The following is a 20,509-nucleotide window of genomic DNA, read 5'->3' on the forward strand; positions in this document are numbered from 1 at the left end:
GTACATGTAAACTAACCAGTAAAAATAAACTGTCTATTGACATATTTTCTTTAGAGGTGGCCTGTAGGGCGACGGACTTGTCATGAAGGTTGAAGTGGGTTTAAAGCAAAGCCGTCTAGCATTGTGAGTGACAGCATCCTGCCCTTGTACGGCTGGTTTCTTAGCGAGTAGCGGTTTGGGTAGGGGGGAGGGGGGGGGGGGGGGGGGGGTTGAAATCAACTGAAAATTTCGGAAAACATCTATTACGACCCTATTCCTGGGAACCGTGAGAGGTCGTTTCAGAGAGGTTTGACTGTAGTTAAGTGGTCCAATATGCTTATCTTTTCGGAAGACTACTGTTAAAATAAATGTATATTTGAGTTGAAAACTCGTCAATTTCTTACCAAAGACGACAGAACACAGACTTGGCGAGAAACATTATTTTGATGTAAGGGTTCAGGGGGAAGGTCAAACAGTCCAAAATGTTTTATTACGAGTATATTCCTGGGAATGGTGAGGGGTCGTGACGAGGTTTTACTGTACAACATTCCCCTCGATGCCTACACACTGTAACTACTGCTGAAGATGGGGATGAGACAACCACAACACTCTACAGACTCGTACTGTTCCAGCCGACATAAAGGCAAGAACAAATGCCGTAAATCTTTACGTGGGCTCACATCTCTCTCAAATACCTCCAGATGGGTTAATGGAATCAAGATATTATTCCGAAACAAATTACTAGCCCTCACCCACCAAATTTTTTTTAGTTCCTAGAGCAAATACTTTGGCAGTGGTTAGCTGCTAAAATAAGAGATAATTGCTAACAACAAAAGCCCCATAAATTCATAAAAAGATAGGCAACAATCTTTCTGAGAATCTAATGTTGCAAACATTCACAAGAAATAAAACCACACTAGCATGGAAGAAATTAAATAAAACAATAAAACAGTCTGTCGCACATTAATGAAATTGTTAATAATACAAACTTTTCCATGGTTGTAACAATCACATACAAAATGCATTCAGTTATGTACAAGTATGAAAATCTATCGGTGGTGACCGAACACATTTATCAAGCACTGCAGACAATCCTCGCGTGCAAACAGGAACTGCGGAGGCACGTCGTTCTCCCCGCTGGACCTCCTCCGACCAGAGTCGGTGACCGGCGACTTGCCGGCCGAGCGCGGCACCGTGAGGTTCCTGGTAGGGGTCTTGCCGGCCCTCGGGGTGGCGGGCGACTTGGTCGTGCCGGACGGCGACGAGCCCAGCGACCTCTTCAACGACGTGGAGCCGGGGCTGTCCGCCACCGACGTCTCCCCGTCGCTCTGGACCACCGAGTGCTGCCTCAACGAGTCCCAGCTCTCGCGGAAATTACGGCGCGCGTACTCCAGCAGCAAAGTCTAAAAATAGCCAAGAGATAAAATGAACATGAGAAACATCTGCAGCCAAATTAAAAAAAAAAACGTTGTAGTAAAACCTTAATAAATAAAATTTATGAAAAACGAAATTGATATTACTTCAACAGAAACCAACCTTGAACCCACGCTGGCCCTTAAATTTTGATGTCCCTCCACCGTAATGTTAGTTATACTGGATTTATTGTGACAAAATGTGATGTATTTTGGGCATAGCTTGAGAGTAGAAGGAATACATACAGGAAATGAGGTATCTATGTACACATACATGTGATGAGTTTTAAGAGTACATATTCCCTCAATTTATACTTTTTTTCTTTGTTCCCCCTGAAAAGTGCAAATAAGGGTTGCTGCTGTACTAACATTATATAATTAACAAAATATCAACTCCGCTCAGCTCACTATAAGAAATATTTCTCATTTTAATCACATTTAAAAAGACTTGCACAGACGAAGGTTAAAAGTGAGAATGATGTGTCGCTCACCAGGACGGAGATGAGCTCTCGCTGCAGGTGGTGCTTGTCTCGGTCGGGCACAGTCGCGCTACGCAGCAGCAGTATTCCCTGAGCGCACGTCAACTGGAGGCTCATCTCCAGCGCCACGGCCACACTGCCCTTGTCCAGCACGCCCACCCACGAGGGGTTCAGGGCCGGGTGCACGGACGACGCGGAGAACATCCTGCGCGGGGACGGAGACCGCGCTGTCTGGAACACCCCGCCTCGCTCCGTCACAGCCCAATACACTTTGCATTACGGCTGTGCGAGCACTACGCAGTGAAATAAATACCAAAACATTCAGAACATGCACATCAAAGAAACAAAATTTTTGGAGTTAAATGAATGTGTGAGTACCTAACAAATGTTCATTTGATTTATGAAAAATTATTGATCTAGACTGAAGCATAATTTAAATTTTTAACAAAAAAATAATAATATTCTATCAACCAGATTTAGCATTACGTGTTCAGTTGTACATGATGACCTTAAATATAAGACCACCATGAACATAATACTAACTCAATTCTAAGACGACCTTGAATGTATTTCAACCTCGAAATATATATAAATTACTCCGCATGAAACGGTGAGCTGGAATAAAAAGGAGATCTTAAATATGTCAATACCAATAATGACTGATTGTAAATACTTGAATGCAGCAACAGCTATCATAAGGGGCAAAAAAAGTTTATATTAACTGTAACAGGGTGGCCACTCTTCTGGGATAATAAAATTCCTGGTTTTTTCCAGGTTTTTTCAAGGGTGGTTTTTATCAATATTTGCATACAATTTGTATTTTTATTACACAAAGCACACACAATATGATGTTTTATTGGCGTTAAACAATAGACAACTTAACTATAGGCTTAAAAATTAAATCAATGAAAGTGCTTAAAACAAAACCTACCACCAACAAAAAAATTTATAATCTCACGTCACAAAAATTACTTGACACCAAACGCACGTGTTTTGCCCCTCTTGCGTGGCTGGCTAATGCTGTTCTTCCCATCCATGCTACCGATATTGATTTTAACATTACACAAATTGCAAATAGCGTTTGTCCTGCACTTTGGATCTTTCTCCACCCATTCAAACTCTTCCGTATATTTGTCATTGTATGTGGTGACCGAACTCGTTGACATTTTGATAGTCTGCGCCAATTACATGTTAGATTAAAAAATTCAAAACAACGTACAGCACAACTAAACTTTTAAAAAAACTCGAGAAAAGTATCCGTGATACCGTGACGCAACAACACGAGTGCAAATAAAAACAAATATACATACAAAACTAGTGCTACCAACATGCTGTGCGAGAAATTACTACCACCCTACAACAACATTTTCAGCCAAAATGCTGTTGCTTTTGAATACAGAAACATAATAAGTATGGAAGTCTGAATTGTTAACGGTTTCTTACGCACTACAAAAGTTTTTAAATGCAATATGAACAAATTAACTTTCACAAAATATAGCTCACGAGCATACTGTCGTGCTTCGACGGGTGGTGAACGTGCTCATTTAACAGCCGTATGTTATTGCGATCGTTACTTCATAAAAAAAATTCCCGGTTCTAATAAAAATTCCTGGCTGATTCCAGGTATTCCTGGTTTTTTTAAGAAATCCTGGCTATTTCCCGTATTTCCCGATTTCCCGGTTGGCTGGCCACCCTGTGTAAGACAACGAAAAACTCTAAATGACTTTGAAATTATCTGAAAAGTGACCAACCTCACTTGTGAAATATGTATGTTCAATTTTAATTTCTGTCATATGAAATTTTGTAATACCTATAAATTCACGGGTGCGCGGGAAAAAGGGGATATGTCAAAATTACTTAAATTAAGATATTAAACATTTAATGTTCTTCCAAGTACGCAAGATCAGTAATTAATAATTCCAAAAGTTCAGTGCCGTAGAATAACACACAAGGGTGCTAGACTTAACCCATTTGGACCAATTTGTAGAGCTTTTTCTCCTTTTTTTATACCATAAAAAACATTTTTGCCAATATTTGACTTATCCCCTTATTCCCGCGCACCCGCAAATTTATATCATACCAAAGTAATCTAAAAAATAAAACACATTGTTAAAATGTAAAGGATACATACATATTACAATATAATTATAATAATAATAATAAAATAATAATAACTTAAGATGCTACAATTTTTTTAAACTTTTCTAAAAAAATATTGTTATTAGTAGTAGCTGGTTAGCGAAACTTCTAATCAGGCCAGTTGGACAATCACTATAATCAAATGTCACTGCCAGTTACAGCTGCTGAAAAACAATGTAACCGCATGTACCTTGAGGAGTGACTGGACGCAGGTGTGAATGATCTTCACGACGGTGCCAATGGCGAGCACGGACCTGGGCTCGCTGTGGACGCACGGAAGAGCAAAGCTGATCTCGACTATCGGCAGCCAAGTCCTCTCAGTCTCGGAGTACGAAGTGACCAGGTCATCCAGCCGCGGGCTGAACGGGAGGAGGCACGCTAGCGAAATTATGATGAGCTGCAGGAGCCTGCAACAGTTAGGACACCCGTAGTGATCATGTTGGCTTCCACCGAGTTTACACACGCACAGTTCTTTCAGAAGACAGTGAAAGGTTTCGGCACATTCTGTAATTTTGCACCAATTGATTCGCTCGTGTTTAGATTTTTTCCAGTGGGTTCCAGCTGTTGACCTTGTCGACCAGGTCACATTACCCCTCTGCTAGCATTTTTAGTTTACTCAGATATTATCGATACTGTCAGTTTTAATTTCAGTACAGTATTTCCGCTTCTCTAGCAGGTTAAATTTCCCCTTTCACATTTACACACAGGACATTCCTTTCAAAACTAAACTGACTTTTGATGATTTAGGCAAAATCGCTAATCTGGCATGTCCTTAATCCTGAATGGCCGTGCTAACAACCAGTCACAGAACCAACATAATTTGATTAAATTATCATTTTTACCTAAATATAATGCTATGAATTATACCACAACTGTGGAAACTAAAAGGGGGGTCGCATTATAATCGCAAACTTGAATATTGCCTCTGGGAACAACTTAAGTTGAAAAACTACGGGTTCTGCTTCTTAAATGTGTCATTAAAGCCCCTTTAGACCACTGTTAACACCATCTCCTAAACCTCCACTTAGTTGAAAAACTGCATCACTTATGCCAATTTAGTCCGGGGCTTCCTGAACCTCTGCACAGGAATGACAGAAGACCCAGGACCCACGAAGGAGAGGGTGCAAATGGAGTTTCACTGGATTCTTTCTGCTTCTCTTCACTGTGGCTGCTGGTGACGGCACCCTTTCCCTATTCTTTCACCCTCCCAGACAAGGGACAGCATTCTTTACTATCTGAACAGCCACTTTTGAACTACATAGTCATAAAAAACTTTTGTTTTCTAACTGTGGCTTGGTGTTCCACAAGCAACCATGTAACTCACTCTACTGATGAAAGTGGCACCAGAAAGGGTCTAGTACATATGAAATGAATTTAATAATTTAAATAATTTTCAAGTGCTATTATATAGTTGAATTGCAATTTCCAATCCATTAAGTTTTTTTTCGTGAACCCATTTTCAAAAAGTTTGGAGTCTAATTAGTTTCGGGGATACGGTAATAAAAACAGCTAGCATGTCATCAATACTACACTCGTGATATTGATTCATCATCTCAATTTGATACATAACGAATCCAACTCACCTATTACAAACACTGGCAAACTCGGCTGTGTGCTCGATTGGAGCAGACCGAAATTCATTTAATTTCTGTTTATTAGTGAGGAGTTTCTTTTCCAGCACATTACTGATCACTGCTGGTTTCACCCAGAACGACACGCAGTACTCCAAACAACTGATGATGCCACTCTATAAAATATAAAACATAACCACACAAAAAAAAAAATCAATGCTGAAATTTTTCTAAGATATATTATAAAAACTTTCAAAACAGGGCCTTTTATTTTAACTGTGCTAGTACAAATAAATATAATTTAGTTTTAGAAATACATATTAATTTTTTGATTTCGGAATTACATATATTTTATTGTTAGATCACTCATTGTAGCTTGTAGTGAAGAAAAAAAAAATTGATGTATAACTTCTTATTTAACAGCATTTTATAATAATTGTAGCATGCTGCATATTTTAAACTTTCCAAAAAACTCAAGATTCAAAACCAGAGTTTGATAACAGTACGAATAATTTTATTGTCTGCAAGAACCCTAAGGAATACATATTATTTTACTAAAGCAACAGACCCAATGTCTTTAGCCTGTGCAAGAAGTGAATGAGGTGAAATGTGATGGATACAGAGGAATGATGAAATGCTTTAGTAACAAAATTTGCGCATAATTTATAACTTGCAAACAAAACAGCTCTGGATTAATTGGGATTAAAAATAGGACCACCAAAAAACTGGTTAATTTTGTGGTTTTGAAATGACAAAGTGATATTTGAACTTCATCTAACAATTTTTATGCGCTATATCCCTAAAAACATTGATACCATTAATACTTGAAGAATGGTAAAGAAGAGACATGTTTTTAAACTGATAAAATAAATAAGTGAATTATTAGACAGACAAATAAAATTTTTGAAAGAAAAATTTAGTATGTTCCTAAATTTATTCAACATAATCTACTAATATTCCTAAACATAAGCACTATTAGTTCTAGTACAGCAAACAAGCTTTACTACAGCAGAATATCACACCAGTATTAAAACTTACTTAAAGACTGGTGATCATGAATTTTAAATACATAATACAGTAGTTACTTATTTATTTTAACCCTTTAGTTTCCAGCATTACATATATGTCAAGTGAAACATGCTTTGCCTCACAGAATACAATAAAGTAAGAGGCGGTACTGATCAGATGGATCAAAATGTCAACCAGTACAGGATAAAAATCTGAAATAGAAAATGCTACTGGGAATTTTTTTAGGAGCACTTGGACGAAACAATTAATAAAGCCTGGCTACTTCACTGCTAAACAAGAAATATATCTCGCAAAAATTTTTTTGCAAAGAAAAATGACTGGTCTACTTTAAGAAATATACTAAACCTACCGAAATTGCATTTTGGTGTTTTAGGGTGTATAAACTTGAATTTCGGTATTATATGGCGTACTGACATGTTTTTCGATGTTAATTCAGTTTTACTGCAGTTCACAGAATAATCTTGCCCGTAGGTATGATTTAACTTGCATTTCAATGCTGCACAGTATATTAAGGTGCATCTTGGTGTTACATGAGGGTAGAGGATGGAGCGAGTTGGGAAACTGACCAGTGCGTGGGTGAGGGACTGGTACTGCCGCTGAGCCCACTGGGCATGCCAGCGAGTCATCTCCTGCAGCAGGAGGAGGGCAGAGCGCGCCAGTTCGGTGTGCGTCTGCTCCAAGGAGTGCTGGGTGATGAGCATCGCCGACACCAGGTGGCGCTCGTGCACCGCCACGAAGGTGACAGCGTCGTCCAGGAAGTGGACCCCGTTCCTCCGCAGCAGCGAGGTCACAACCGTGAGCAGCGACCTGTACAGCGTCACCCACTGCGTCTGGAGCCACACCGCCTGTGGCTGCGCAGGGCACGCACGCTTGCATTACAACACAGCGCGCACAATACCATCGTGACAAGAATTGCACCCTATGATTCTGTCTCTGTGTCTGCCATGGCCTTTTGCAGGATAAATTCGAAGGAGGGTACAAAATGGCCATGAATAAACTTCAGATGCCCTATTTGCAATTAAACACCCTATTAACTAAAAAACCCAATAAAAATAGTATATATATTACATACATACCAATAGCTAGACCAATATAATATATAAAATGCATTCTTGAATGAATAAACAAATGAACGAATTAATAACAGCTTAACATCTCGTTAACAGAGAAGTCATTAGAGACAATGGTTGGTGACTGATGAGATGAGGGAGTATGTATTATAGAATAAATAGTTAGGGAAATAAAAAATCTAGAGAGAGAAAAACTGCAAGCTCTACTTGTTTTGAGACTTTTGGTTACCGTATTTACTCGCATAATGTCCGCAGTAATTTGGCTACATTTTTGACAAAAAAAAAAAAAAAAAAAAAAAATGGGTTGCTGACATGAGGTGAAGTCCAAAAAAAAAAAATTTTTTTTTCCCCCTCAAAATTTTACGTTTTGTGTAGAGTAAAAAAATTGTTCTCTCATAATTAGTTTACTAGCAGAGCGCTGGTGACTGGCGACCCTCCGCAGCAGACGTGAGAAATGTGACAGGTGTCGGCGATTAGTAGAAGACGCCACTCATTTTTTTTCCTTCTCATCTTTTTTTCTTCTCTCACTCGCGTGTGCGCTCTTACGTTCAGAAGCCGCAGCCAGCCTACACAAAATAAACGCTTTGCGTGAAAAGATATTTTTTTAATCTTTCATTGAGATGGCCACTGTCGGCATGGGGCAGATGTCTAACGTCTGCATTAGCCGGCGCCGGCGAGCCTCCCTCCCTGACCCTTGCCCACTGTGTGTATAAAAAAAACAGTGTGCATGTACCCCCACCACTTCTCCGCAACCTCCCCTACTTTGTGACGTAGTGTGAGTTGACGTGTACTGGCTTGTGCTATATATAGCTCATCCCCTTGCAACTCACGTGACGTCGCAGGCAGCTGCGCAGTGGAGTGTGAGTTTCTGAGTCCGGATGGTTTCACCAAGCTACAAAACCCTCTCAGCGACCGCTCCGGAGAAATGAACAACACAAGGTCAAAGCATCTGTAATTTTCCATCACGTTACTGTGCCTTTCAGGGGTGCCCAAGGTTGCTTTGTCTGGTGCGGACTTTATGCGGATTTTAAAAAATTGAAATTCCATTTCAAGTATTTAAAAAGAAATGTGCGGACATTATGCGATGGCGGACATTATGCGATTAAATACGGTATGTTAGGAAATTTTTTGTTACAAACATTGTGTGGTCACACTGGCTGGAAGTGTAAAATAATGTCTCAAGATGGCTGACAGGTAATGGTTGAATCATACATGGTCCTCCAGGAATTTTGTGTGATTGGAAGATGACTTTGTGTAATACCACTAATAAAAATCCAGGTTTGACCTTGCCAGGAATTGAACCTACATCGCTTTGGCAACAAGAGGGTAACAATTCATAAACTTTATCACATTGCCCCCCCTTTTTTTTCCCTCACCAAATCAAATCTTAATTAAAATTTTTACTGAACATAACATTCACCCAGTATTTAAACACTGAGCTAGTATGCTCTTTGCAAGCAAATTATCCACATGCACTATCAATTCTGAACTTCTGTAGTAAATATTATGGTTCCACCAATATACACTATACTCAAGTATGGAATTATTTCAATAAAATAACAATTTGTATTGATTCCATAAACTTATTAAGTGAAAAAAAAAAAAGTGTTGAATTTTTTAACACCATAGTTAATATATATTATTTCTTGTATATTATTTTATTAATCTATTTTAGACTCTTGAAACCTAAGTTCAGATTTGAGGGGTAGATTGGAGGAACTCATTGTGATACACATTCGAGATTTGGATTTGAGAAAATTGGGAGTTGACCCATCACTACGTTAAAAATCGAACAATACTTAGCAAGATCATTAATGAATTTTTAGTTGGATTAAGCAGAATCCAATTCTTTTATTGGCCTATCTATATATTTAATTGCATTCAAAGGATTCATAAGCCAAATGGTTTTTAAATCGAAGCTGTTTGCCTATGACCCAATAGATATACATATGTATTTGACTATTTGATTATAATTTTCTTTTGATTAAAACTAAAACATCATTTTTTACCAAATGTATCACATATTTGTAATTAAAACACCAAATGTTTTTTTTCTCTTAACATCACTGTACACTAATACAAATATTTTATATAAAGTAATGTAAAATTATTAATACAAGATGGTCATGATGGGTTCTACTTATTTAATAAAAAATTAATGAAATAAGTGAATGTTAATGTACTTACTCCATGAGTCTCTATAGGCGGCAACAAATGTATGAACAAATTCGTCGGCAAGTCCAAATTCTTTAGACTGGAGGAAAGCGATGAATTTGCAATTATTGCAATTACGTCCACACACTCAACCGCAAGCGGCAGGTGTGATGTTATCTGGAAGAGATGCGGTAAAAACAAAATCATTTATGGAAAAAATGTCTTATATTTTGAAATTAATGATCAAAAGATAAAAGTCACATCCACATCTGTATACAGATATTCATCATACATACAGAATAATTCTCAATTTAATATGAAGCTACAATTATGGTGATACATATTAGAACAAAATTTAACAAGTTTGCAGCATGCCAGAGAAAAATAATTTTGAATCAGCTGAACTGCAATCATTTTATTCATACAGACTGCTTCCATCCAAAATTACGGTATTCTCACGAACGCCAACTTTATTACTCTAGCTTTGATGCAATGACCTTGATTTTTCAGGCACAAATTTGTGAGCCACCTGACCCCAAGTACAAAGAATACCTGAAGGAACCTTCTCGTCGCTGCGAGAATAATGTCCATTATCCTAGTGGCTTTGAAGTGTGCTTTCCACGAGTCACTGCTGTCCAGTTCGAGCACCAGCTTGGACAGCAATCGCATTGCCAGCACGAAGGGCATAGACTTCTTGCTCAGTGCACTGCCATCCTTGGTCTGCTGTTCGTCAATGTCTGGAGACTGGCACAGGACAGATATCTCGTACGATACAAGAGTGATGCAGGACTGCATGATGCTTGAAGAAACCACGTCTGCAAGCAAAAGTTGCACTCGGTTAACAAACATATCAGTCACAGGCATAGGAATTAAGGATGGGCAAATCAAATCCTTAAATAAAAAATTCTATTTTTGTATATAACTGTTATAGTACAAGGCTGAATTGTAAATATTTACTTGATAATAGTGGTATCAGAGTTCCCCAGTTTAATACTCACCAAAAATTTTTAAGTTTTGTACAATTACTTAAAAATAATGATCTCATTTATTGTTTCTGTGTTTTTATATCATGCCAATCAAACAAGTTCTCTAGCTTGTCAGGAGGCATGTTACAAAATAAATAAATTATAAAAACTTCGCTATTGTAAAAACTTAAAAGATAGTCTGTATGTGAGTGTGCAAGTGGCACACCTTGTTTGAACTGTCCACTCAGGGCAGTGACTGCCGGCAGCGACAGGCCAAGCACTGCCTCCACGCAACGCGTGTGCAAGATGCTGCACGACTCCGCAACTGTCTGCAGCAGCCTCACTATCTGGTCCCGACCACGAACCTTATCTGCAAAACAGTCCCTGCAACACCCACACAACCTAAATTAGAATCTGCTACACGACTTTACAAACCAACACAGTAGATAAGTAGTAAAATATAAAAAAATTAAAAATGAAGTGACATTTTTTTTTACATATTAACAACAATTAAAAGTAGATGGAATAAATACATACATACTCTGTGAAAAAACTAGTCAACTCTCTATTATCCGCAGGCAGATTATTTGCTTTGCGGCCTACCCGCAAAACCTATAGAATCATAGAATAAGCTTATTTTATTTCCAAGAAATTACAGGTCCCAGGAAAAGTGGAAGAAATACGTAGCATGATAATTGATTTAGTGTATTTGAGCTCACTAAAAATTTATTGTAGGGGTTTTACTGTCACTACCCTTAATTTATATGCTCTATTATATCAAGATAATTAAATTTAAAAACTAAGACAATTTAAAAACTTCAGTCATAGTAGTTTGGAACCACTTCAGTATACTGCCCATGTAACCAGCACTCATATAGAAGAGACAATGGCTTCTTTGTTTACACCTGTCCCTCACTTCTCCTCGCTGGTATAGAAGATTTTGCTGTTGACAGTCTCGTACTGACTTATCAAACTATCCCTCCACTTCCACATGTAAGATACTCAAATTGCATACAGCCAAATGAAGCACACTTAAATGCATAGCCGTATACACGAAGTTGGTTTGGTAAAGTTCAACATTTATGCTTATTTTTTACACCTGAGGAGGCCTTAACTCATTTTGCAGAATGATTACGTATATATTTATTCCCAAGCCGTCTTTGTAATTAGAAAAAAATATCATTCAACTTTACTGAAAGATGACCTGGAAAATTAATTTCATATGTGCAAAATTTACTGAGTGACAATATACGGACTTTTCAAAATAATGAGAATTAAAATTTATAATCTAAGATAAAAACTTATTCAGAAAGACAAGTTGCAAATCAAAAAATAATTTAAATATAAGTTAATTTTTCTTATCTTAATTTAAATTTAATATGTTTAAGGTTAATGATGCTACCATATTTAATTTTTTTATAAACAGATTCTTGATTATCTTTATTGTTGTTATATAATTATGAAACTTGTTCTTGTTTATGTTAGTTGCTTGCTGTATTGTCTTGTGTATGTGTTATTATAGTATTGTCCTCAATGTTATTCGTTTTGTTTTATGTGTTCATTTTGTCTATGTAATTTTTTTATGTGTATCGTGCCTACCACCCATGGCCTCATGCCGTTGGTAGGCATGTAACAAATTGATAAATAAATAAATAATACTTCTTATACTCTAGCAAAAGAATGATTGAAAATAGTCTTGGCACTGGCCGCTTGTTACAAGGTTTGTTTAGTAACAAACTGTACATCATTGCCATAAGTTACCACTAACTAGTAAGTACTGTAGTATATATTTAACAGTGTTAGTTTGAAATAATTTCTTAAATCTATGTATCAGATATACTTACAGTTAGCAGTTTATCTGCAATTTTGGATTTTCTAAGGCAGCATTATTCTCGATTAGCACAAATGATCAAGAGTTTAGGAACTAAAACACAAATGAATAGCTGCTAAGCCATTATGGAGAATTGTTGTTTGCTGCTTTTTAAAAAAAAAAAAAAAAAAAAAAAAAAAAACACACCTAATGTGTACGGTGCCATTTGAATCAGGAACTACTGGTATGAAATATATTGATTTTTGCCTTTTACATATATAAAAAACTAAGGTGTTCTAAGGAGTTTAATACATTTTCGATTACTTCAGACATTAGTATTAACTTTTTTTTTGCAGTTATGAAAATAACCGGTTTTACTGTTGACAAAAGAATTACAGGCACTAAGAGTATGCAATAGAGCGTTGTGAAAAACTTGCAAATTGCATGTGGAAAACATTGCTTGCTGCTGAAGTCCAAAACAAATGTTTTTTTAAGTAGCTAGAATGAGGACCGTATGTAAACAAGGAGCAGAGGCCGCACGCACCCCTTCCAGTCGCCGATGAGGTAGAGGTAGAGCTCGGCCAGCAGGGCGCCGGTCAGCTGGTTGGCGCGCCGCCCCAGCTCGTCCAGCAGGGCCCCCATCACGCTGCCCGCCAGGAGACCGCGCTGCTCCGGGGCCACGTGCCGGTCCTCCATGCCCAGGGCGATCAGCAGGAAGTTCTTCCAGAGCAGCAGCAGCGCCACACCGTCCAGGCCGCCCCGCCCCTTGGCGCGGTGCTCCTCCAGCAGCGACGCGGGAACAAACTGAACCCCCCTTCCTTCACACCCTCCGCTGCTCGGGGACTTCAACCGGGCATGCTCAGGACCACGGCCATTTGTCAGCACATTGTGGTTTTAACGGTAGAGAAAAAAATACTTAACAGTATCATGGCATTTAAAACTACATAGTTGTAATGAGATGTTCTACAGAATGAAAAAAAAATACAGACGAGTGTTGGTCTCCCTTAAAAAAAATCATTACTGAAATGAGCGAAATGTAGCTAGCTGTGAAATGTAATGTAAACTGTTATCTTCACATCTCTACAAGGTATTCTACATTAAATAATGGTTCAGTATAAAAAACCTTTTTTTAATCCATTTTTTTTAAAACAGAGGATTTTGGTGTTATAATTTTTGTTTTTATAAAAAGCTCATTTTTAATACTTTCTCCACCAAAATAGGGGTAAAACTTATATGCTACATTTTTATACTAAATTAATCTAACATATAAAAATTAATGGGCGAGATAGAGGATAGAGATAGTGCTATGAAGAGATATATAGATATAGATATATATACAGGAAGAGTTAGAGTGATATAGGGAGAGATATATAGGGAGGTATACAAAGATATAGTGTATGTGTACCTATTTAAAAGTAATTACAAAAAAATTTAATGAGGCATTGCAACGCATGCAAGGCAATAGCTAGTTTTAAATAAATTGTTCTAAAACAGATATACTATTCAGAACAATAAAAATAAATTAGCAAGCATTTATGGTTTAAAATTTATTCAATAAGAAATCCACAATAAAACAAATTAAATCAATTTTTCTGATTCATACACTTTGGTACAATTTTTGTCCTGAAATAATGACATTTCTTGAATTTAAAATATTAAAAGATTCCTGTTTTTTTATGATTTGAATAAGTTTTGATTAATATTACTTAATTCCAAACTTGCAGTTTGATGCTATATGGTGTATTAACTCTTGCATTCAGGTGTTACACAGTGTTTTGACATGCTTCGGTGTTATTTCAGTTTTATCGCAATTCACCATATAATTTTGTCCCTAATTATTGAGTACCAAAATTATTTTTATGAGGTATGTATGTTGTAATGAGATTTCCCTGTAGATGTTACAGTAAATTTCTGTAAAGTATCAAAGATCCATGCAAGATCTTGTCATTGAGAGACTACAATGTGAACGACAGCATGGATCAGGAAGAATGAAACTAACCTTGGCCCACATCTCCAGGTACTTATTTGCTGGATCAAACAGCTTGTCGAGGTTCTCCTGCAGCTCAGGAGCCACTTTCCCATACAAGTCGAACAGTTCCATGCTGAGTATGTTGAAGATGTACTGGTAGCCACAAGTGTCAAAACTGGAAAAAAAAAAGAAAGAAGAAGAAAAAAAAAAAAAAAAAAAAAAAAAAAAAAAAAAAAAAAAAAAAAAAAAAAACTAGTGCTCTGAGCTCTACAAATATCACAACTCAGAGGTACTGAGGTCTTGAAATCTGAAATGCATCCAGTTAAATGCTTGATTAACAATAATAATAAAATACTCTCATAAGAAAATTTACTTCTTAGTTAAAAAAAAAAAACTATTTATACAAAGAAATAAATACCTACTTTCAACTTTTTAAAAAATAGTTTTTTAAGTACTAATAAACGTAAGTAGGTACCATCAGAAAGTCTGGGTAAGGTTTTAGAAACTAAACACAAACAACAAACATGACGAAAAAAATTTTTTTTTTAAACTTACTAAGGATTAATGAAGAGAGGATAGCAGAAATGGTTCCAAAAATTTTTTCGATTTCTTAAGAATTCAAGAATGCCAGTTCTCCTGTGAACCCATAGAGCATACAGCAGCTTCATGACTGAAGTGTATTCTTCGTGCTTTATCCTTTCAGGTTCCTGGTAAAAAAAAAAAAAGAAAGTTTTCCATGTCAATAAAGCAACCAGCCAAGAGAGCGAGTGAAGATTAGAATCTATGTCTTTACAAAGTTGTGGTGGCTCAAGGAAAGGGGTGTTTCATTTCAGGCTAGCATACAGCTGTGAATACGCTTGTCACATCCTCTCATCCCTCGCCTACAGCTACAAGTGTTTTAATGACTAAATCTGGAAAATATTTTGCCTACCTACTCGTCGCTACATTTAAGTTAGTGTAATCAAATTTTTTATTTTTTAAAGTTTGAATGTTTAAGGTTTTGTCCCCAAATTGAGTACTTATCACCAGAGACCCGGAAATTTCGCGGATTCATTTAGTCGCAAGCTAGAATGCAAACCTCCACACTGTCGCACTGTGTTCATGATTGGCACGCAGTTGTTTGGACACGCCCGTCTACGACCGTGAGCCAACGATGCCCAGCTAGGAGAGAAGTAAGCGAATCCAGGTAGTGCCAAATAACAAGGATAAAAATGTTCTTGCTAAGAAATCAACCAATGGGAAAGTAAACATGCGTCGAGCACACCTATGACTATGAATTCCATCCTGAGGCCAGAAGAATCCGCGAAATTTCAGGGTCTCTACCAAAACATAAGCTTGGCGTGCAAAAATTTGTGTCGCACACCCGCCAGTTAGCACAGAAGCGAACCACAGTGACGGGAAGGACGTAGGACGTACACTCAGCACGCTCTCGAGGACGAAGCAGGCGTACACCAGGCACCCGCCCTGCTCGCGCTCCTTGAAGGGCTTGGGAGGGAGCCAGGACAGGTCGTCCCGCTGCGGGCTCTGTATGCAGAACAACACGTCCGCCAGCCCGGCCTGCTTCTCCACGCACGCCCTCACGAAGTTCAGCACCGCCGCCTTCAGGTGGGGCGCCTCCTCCTTGTTCTTCAGCCCCGACAGGAACGTGAAGCGGATCACGTCCGGGTCCATGCCCATGCACATCTTCAAGGACGTGGGCAGCGCCTGCACGAACAACACGCTAGGTCTGTGCGAAGCTTCCACTCAGTGAATCAAATCAAAACTCTTTTAAATATTTTATTTGACTTCGCCAGGGAACTTCCTACTCATTTAATTTGAAGCTTGAAACGTGGTGAAAAGCTTCGCCTTTGTAGCGAAACTTTAAAACACTGGCCACCTAAGAACCGTCGCTTCTCAGTCGTAAGCCCGAATTTTTTTATTTTTGAAAGTGTGTTTCTTAATTTCACAAGTGCAAATGATCATAACTAAAATAAAGAGTTTTTTGGTTGGTGTGATTAGCTACATTAGTACAAGGAAACATATTTACATTATTTTTACATTTTCAGCAATTTATGCAGTTTTTGAAGGTATATTTGACATTTAAAATCACTATTAAACATTTCTTAAAGTATACTTCACAGAAAACCTTTTTTTAGGAATTCCAGTTTCCAATACCAACTTATCACGTGCGGTGGCAAAAATTCTTGATACTAAATATTTAATAGAAATATGTTTCATGTGGTTGCTTTGCACAGGCAATAGTAAAAGTAATTTACATTATGTGAAACCCTATATTATTGTTTTATTTTTTAAATTATATTTTGAAAACTTGGCATAAGTTAATTTAAAAATGTGTCCATCATAACATTGCAAACATATCTTTGCAATTCAAGCTATTAGTATTTTCCGTTGTTTGTAGTGGCAGCCATGCTATACAGAAACATCCTTTGTTATCTTCCAAGCAGCTTTGAAATTGTGTAACTGATAAGTGATGACCAAAATATCAGGTTTTTTTTAATGATAGCCTATATCAGAAAAAAAAAACCATTGATTAATACTGTAACAGTTAGATATTGCCCATCACTAATTCACACAACTCCCTAAAGACACACAACAAAGCTTTTTTTAAATAATAATAAAAAAAAACTGTATTTAAAACTATTTTGACACCTATTACAAGTAATAAAATTTAAGTGACTATTAAAAATCACAGCAGTTGGAAGATATTTGGTTTTATTAATAATTAAAACTATGAAACACAAAAGAGCTCACAAAGTGCTCAGGATGTTTCACTTTATCACTTCAAAACTAATTTGCAATAGAAGGAAAAATATTTAGTTAATAAGAAGCTCCACTCTTACAACACATCCAATTGCAAGCTCACCAGTGCAAATCTTCTGAGGACCTCCACGGCCAGCGTAGCGAGGTAGGAGTTGTAGCTGTTATGAACATAGCTGACCACCACTTCGATGATGCGACACCCGCAGCTATCGTTCCGGTCAGAGTAGATCAGTTCTTCCAGGGGGGACAACACACCTTTCTGAAACCGTTAACACACACACACACACGCACACACATTTATTTATGCCATATAATATATAAAATAAAAATGTTCGTTCGTTCAAAATCTTAAATCTCCGAAAATTCTTCACAGATTGCTTAAAAATTTTGACACAATGTTGCATTTGAATATACGTGTATTTTATATACCTATGTCACACCTGTGAAAGGTAAAAAGATATATTAAAAAAAGATAGGTAAAAACATATGTAATATTTTCATATATAGAGGAGAAAGAGAGATATAGAGGTACATATAGATAGGTATAGAGAGATGCTTTATATGAGTATGTATCTACTTCAAACAATTGCAATGCATGCCGGGCTTTAACTTAACTTATTTATATATTTTGTCCTTTCATTCAATGGCAGCACAGTAAAATACAAGTTAAATTGAGCAAATAAACGAAAAACATAAAAAATAACATGAATACAATTTGCACTAAATATAAGAACAATATTACTGCATTAACAAATGTCCTAAAATCTTCGAGACACCAAGAAAAAAACCTACACCTAACATTTAAGATAAATAAGAAAAACTAAACAATTCTGTAACCGCCATCAGCTAACTACATTTTCAATAGTTAAAACACATTTATTTTATAAGTCAGTGTTTTAGATAATAAATATAGAATTTGCCAATAATTAAAGGCCTGAAAAAGAGGAGGTTATTTTGTCGTTCATCAATCAAGTGTATAAAAAGTAGAAGTAAAATGGGTTGCCTTGATGTGAGAATTAGAGGGGGGGGGGGGGGGGGGGGGGGGGGGGTGAAAGGAAATGACGAAAAGAAGCAGAGAGAGAGGAAGTGAGAGGGACTCTATGACAATCTCCATTAGCCCAAGCTCTCCCCCCACCTCCTTTCCCCAAAATGTATTCCAAAGTGTTATTTTTTCTCATCTTTCACATCCCTGCCATTTACAATGCAGTAAAAAGTGGCTTACGTGATGCAGTTTAGGGGCAGAGCATGTAGTTTTTAAACTAAGCTCTTCCCAGCATTCAGGAGGGCTTCGTGTTACAGCAATAGAAGTACATAACAGCCACACAGCAGGGCATATAGAGATTTTCCAATTAAATTAAAGCATGAAAGATACAAAAAAAAAATTAGTAAAAACCTTTATTGTTCTAAAATAAAATTTGCAACAAAATTTATTGGCTGCATTTCCCTACATTTGCTGAGAAAACTGTGAAAAGCCAACATTAGTAAAATGAGAGGCACGTTTTGTAGGAATTAGTGTAAAGTGGAAAAAGATTAGAAAATCATATTTTAACTTTAAAGCAGCAGATATCTCCTTATTTTTTAAGTTTATAGTGATTGCAAATTTTTCAGGTACCTACCAAATCATGTATTCATATTTATACATTTATTATCCGAAAACACTTAGGTAATTATAACCATACATATTCTAATTGTTTTGGTTTTATGATAATATAAACTTTTTTTATTGTAAACCAAGAAGTAAATTTAAAAAAAAAATACTATAAGTATCATAATGTGATTTAGGGGAGTTGAACAAACTTAATGTAAAACTTGCTGAACCTAATTATCTTTCATAATGTATGTCGTAGGCCTGTGTGAATATTCAAATTTTCAGATACAAATACAATTCAATTCAACCTCAAATACTCACTTCGAAATAACAAATATTCATTTGCTTATGAATACTCATGAGTTTGTCGTATACCAAAGTTCACTGGTGAGATGAAGTCATTTGTGTGATAAAAAATACCTTTTTTTGGTGTTTAATGGAACGTCATAATCAAAAACGTGAAATATAACTACCTATATAAGCGACTTTTTTATCATGCAAAAATTATTTAAAGTTTTTTTTTCGCTACTGTATTGTGAAACAGTAACGGAATAAATCACATAAACAATTCAAAACACGACATATTAGTCATTTCATACTTGAAAACAAATTATTATTTGTATTCTTTTCACCACACACCAGAATTGGAAAAAATTAAAGAATCAAAAACCATAGATGAAATCATAAAACATGGACACTCCATTGAGATGGGCATGAAAAGAAGTAATTGCCATAGTTTCAACTGCATATAAATTGATAGTCACAATCGATCTAACACCATGTGATAGCTACAGCAGCAGCTCACCTGCTGTATATATCTGACGAAACCGATGTTGCGACTCAAAAGTAGATAAAAAAACTTAAATAATGGTTTAAGATGCACGATGAAATTAGCAAAAATTCGCCAACAACAAAAACTTGTGAATAACTAGGGTTTAAATAAGTAAATATGAGCTCATTCAATCACCAATTTGAAAATATAAAATTTAAAAATAAAAAAAAATCCACGTTTTTCGTAAAATAGACCGCAATTGAATTCACTGTATTTTGCAAAAATTTTCTGGATCAAAATGTAGGTAGAGTAGCAGGTTGTGGAAAATATGGTAAATAGGACCTGAAATGAAAGGTTGGTTGTTACGGTTATGTTAGGTTAGCAGCACAATTAAAAGAAGTTATTTCCTAATTTAATTAGTTTAAAAAACATTATCCATATAATTATTGTAGCTGACTTAACTTAGCCAACCTTTCTCAGTTTCAACTATGGAATAATTTTCTATGTAATTTGTAAATACCATAACCTGTGTAGTTTTTTTATTAATGAGGTTCCACTGTAAATAATAATTAAACCTGACTATTCTGTAACAAACAGCGCAGATCACACGAAGACAGGAGACATGGCAGCGGTCACCTTGTTGGAGTGAAGCAGCAGCACTCGGCCAAGGATGGCCAGAGCCAGCCGCACGATGCTGATGTACTTCAACCCCGGTCCCTCCAGCCAGCTCATTTGTTGCTCCATCAGAATGCACAGAACCTCGTTCCCTGCAACACCAACACACGTCTCCTCAAGGAAACACACCCCTGTAC

At 36.8% G+C, this 20,509-nt stretch overlaps 1 protein-coding gene across 2 annotated transcripts in view; it reads right to left on the reverse strand.

Moving 5' to 3' along the window:
- Nucleotides 1-928: 928 nt before the first annotated feature.
- Nucleotides 929-20,509, reverse strand: part of LOC134534064 (nucleoporin Nup188) — a 45,804-nt gene continuing 26,223 nt past the window's right edge. The window contains exons 12-25 of one of the 2 annotated variants that reach the window (XM_063372056.1): nucleotides 20,334-20,464; nucleotides 17,441-17,596; nucleotides 15,994-16,281; nucleotides 15,133-15,284; nucleotides 14,608-14,752; nucleotides 13,153-13,412; nucleotides 11,025-11,182; nucleotides 10,386-10,648; nucleotides 9,867-10,010; nucleotides 7,176-7,460; nucleotides 5,593-5,756; nucleotides 4,200-4,416; nucleotides 1,883-2,101; nucleotides 929-1,382 (exon numbers count right to left, since the gene is read on the reverse strand). In XM_063372056.1, coding sequence (XP_063228126.1) covers nucleotides 1,029-1,382; nucleotides 1,883-2,101; nucleotides 4,200-4,416; nucleotides 5,593-5,756; nucleotides 7,176-7,460; nucleotides 9,867-10,010; nucleotides 10,386-10,648; nucleotides 11,025-11,182; nucleotides 13,153-13,412; nucleotides 14,608-14,752; nucleotides 15,133-15,284; nucleotides 15,994-16,281; nucleotides 17,441-17,596; nucleotides 20,334-20,464 — 2,936 coding nt within the window. In that variant the 3' untranslated portion in view covers nucleotides 929-1,028. Of the gene's footprint in view, nucleotides 1,383-1,882; nucleotides 2,102-4,199; nucleotides 4,417-5,592; nucleotides 5,757-7,175; nucleotides 7,461-9,866; nucleotides 10,011-10,385; nucleotides 10,649-11,024; nucleotides 11,183-13,152; nucleotides 13,413-14,607; nucleotides 14,753-15,132; nucleotides 15,285-15,993; nucleotides 16,282-17,440; nucleotides 17,597-20,333; nucleotides 20,465-20,509 lie in introns of those variants that run through there. The other variant, XR_010075441.1, reaches the window with a different exon arrangement.

The sequence above is a fragment of the Bacillus rossius genome, chromosome 7, assembly GCF_032445375.1.
Source record: "Bacillus rossius redtenbacheri isolate Brsri chromosome 7, Brsri_v3, whole genome shotgun sequence".
Classification (NCBI taxonomy): domain Eukaryota; kingdom Metazoa; phylum Arthropoda; class Insecta; order Phasmatodea; family Bacillidae; genus Bacillus; species Bacillus rossius.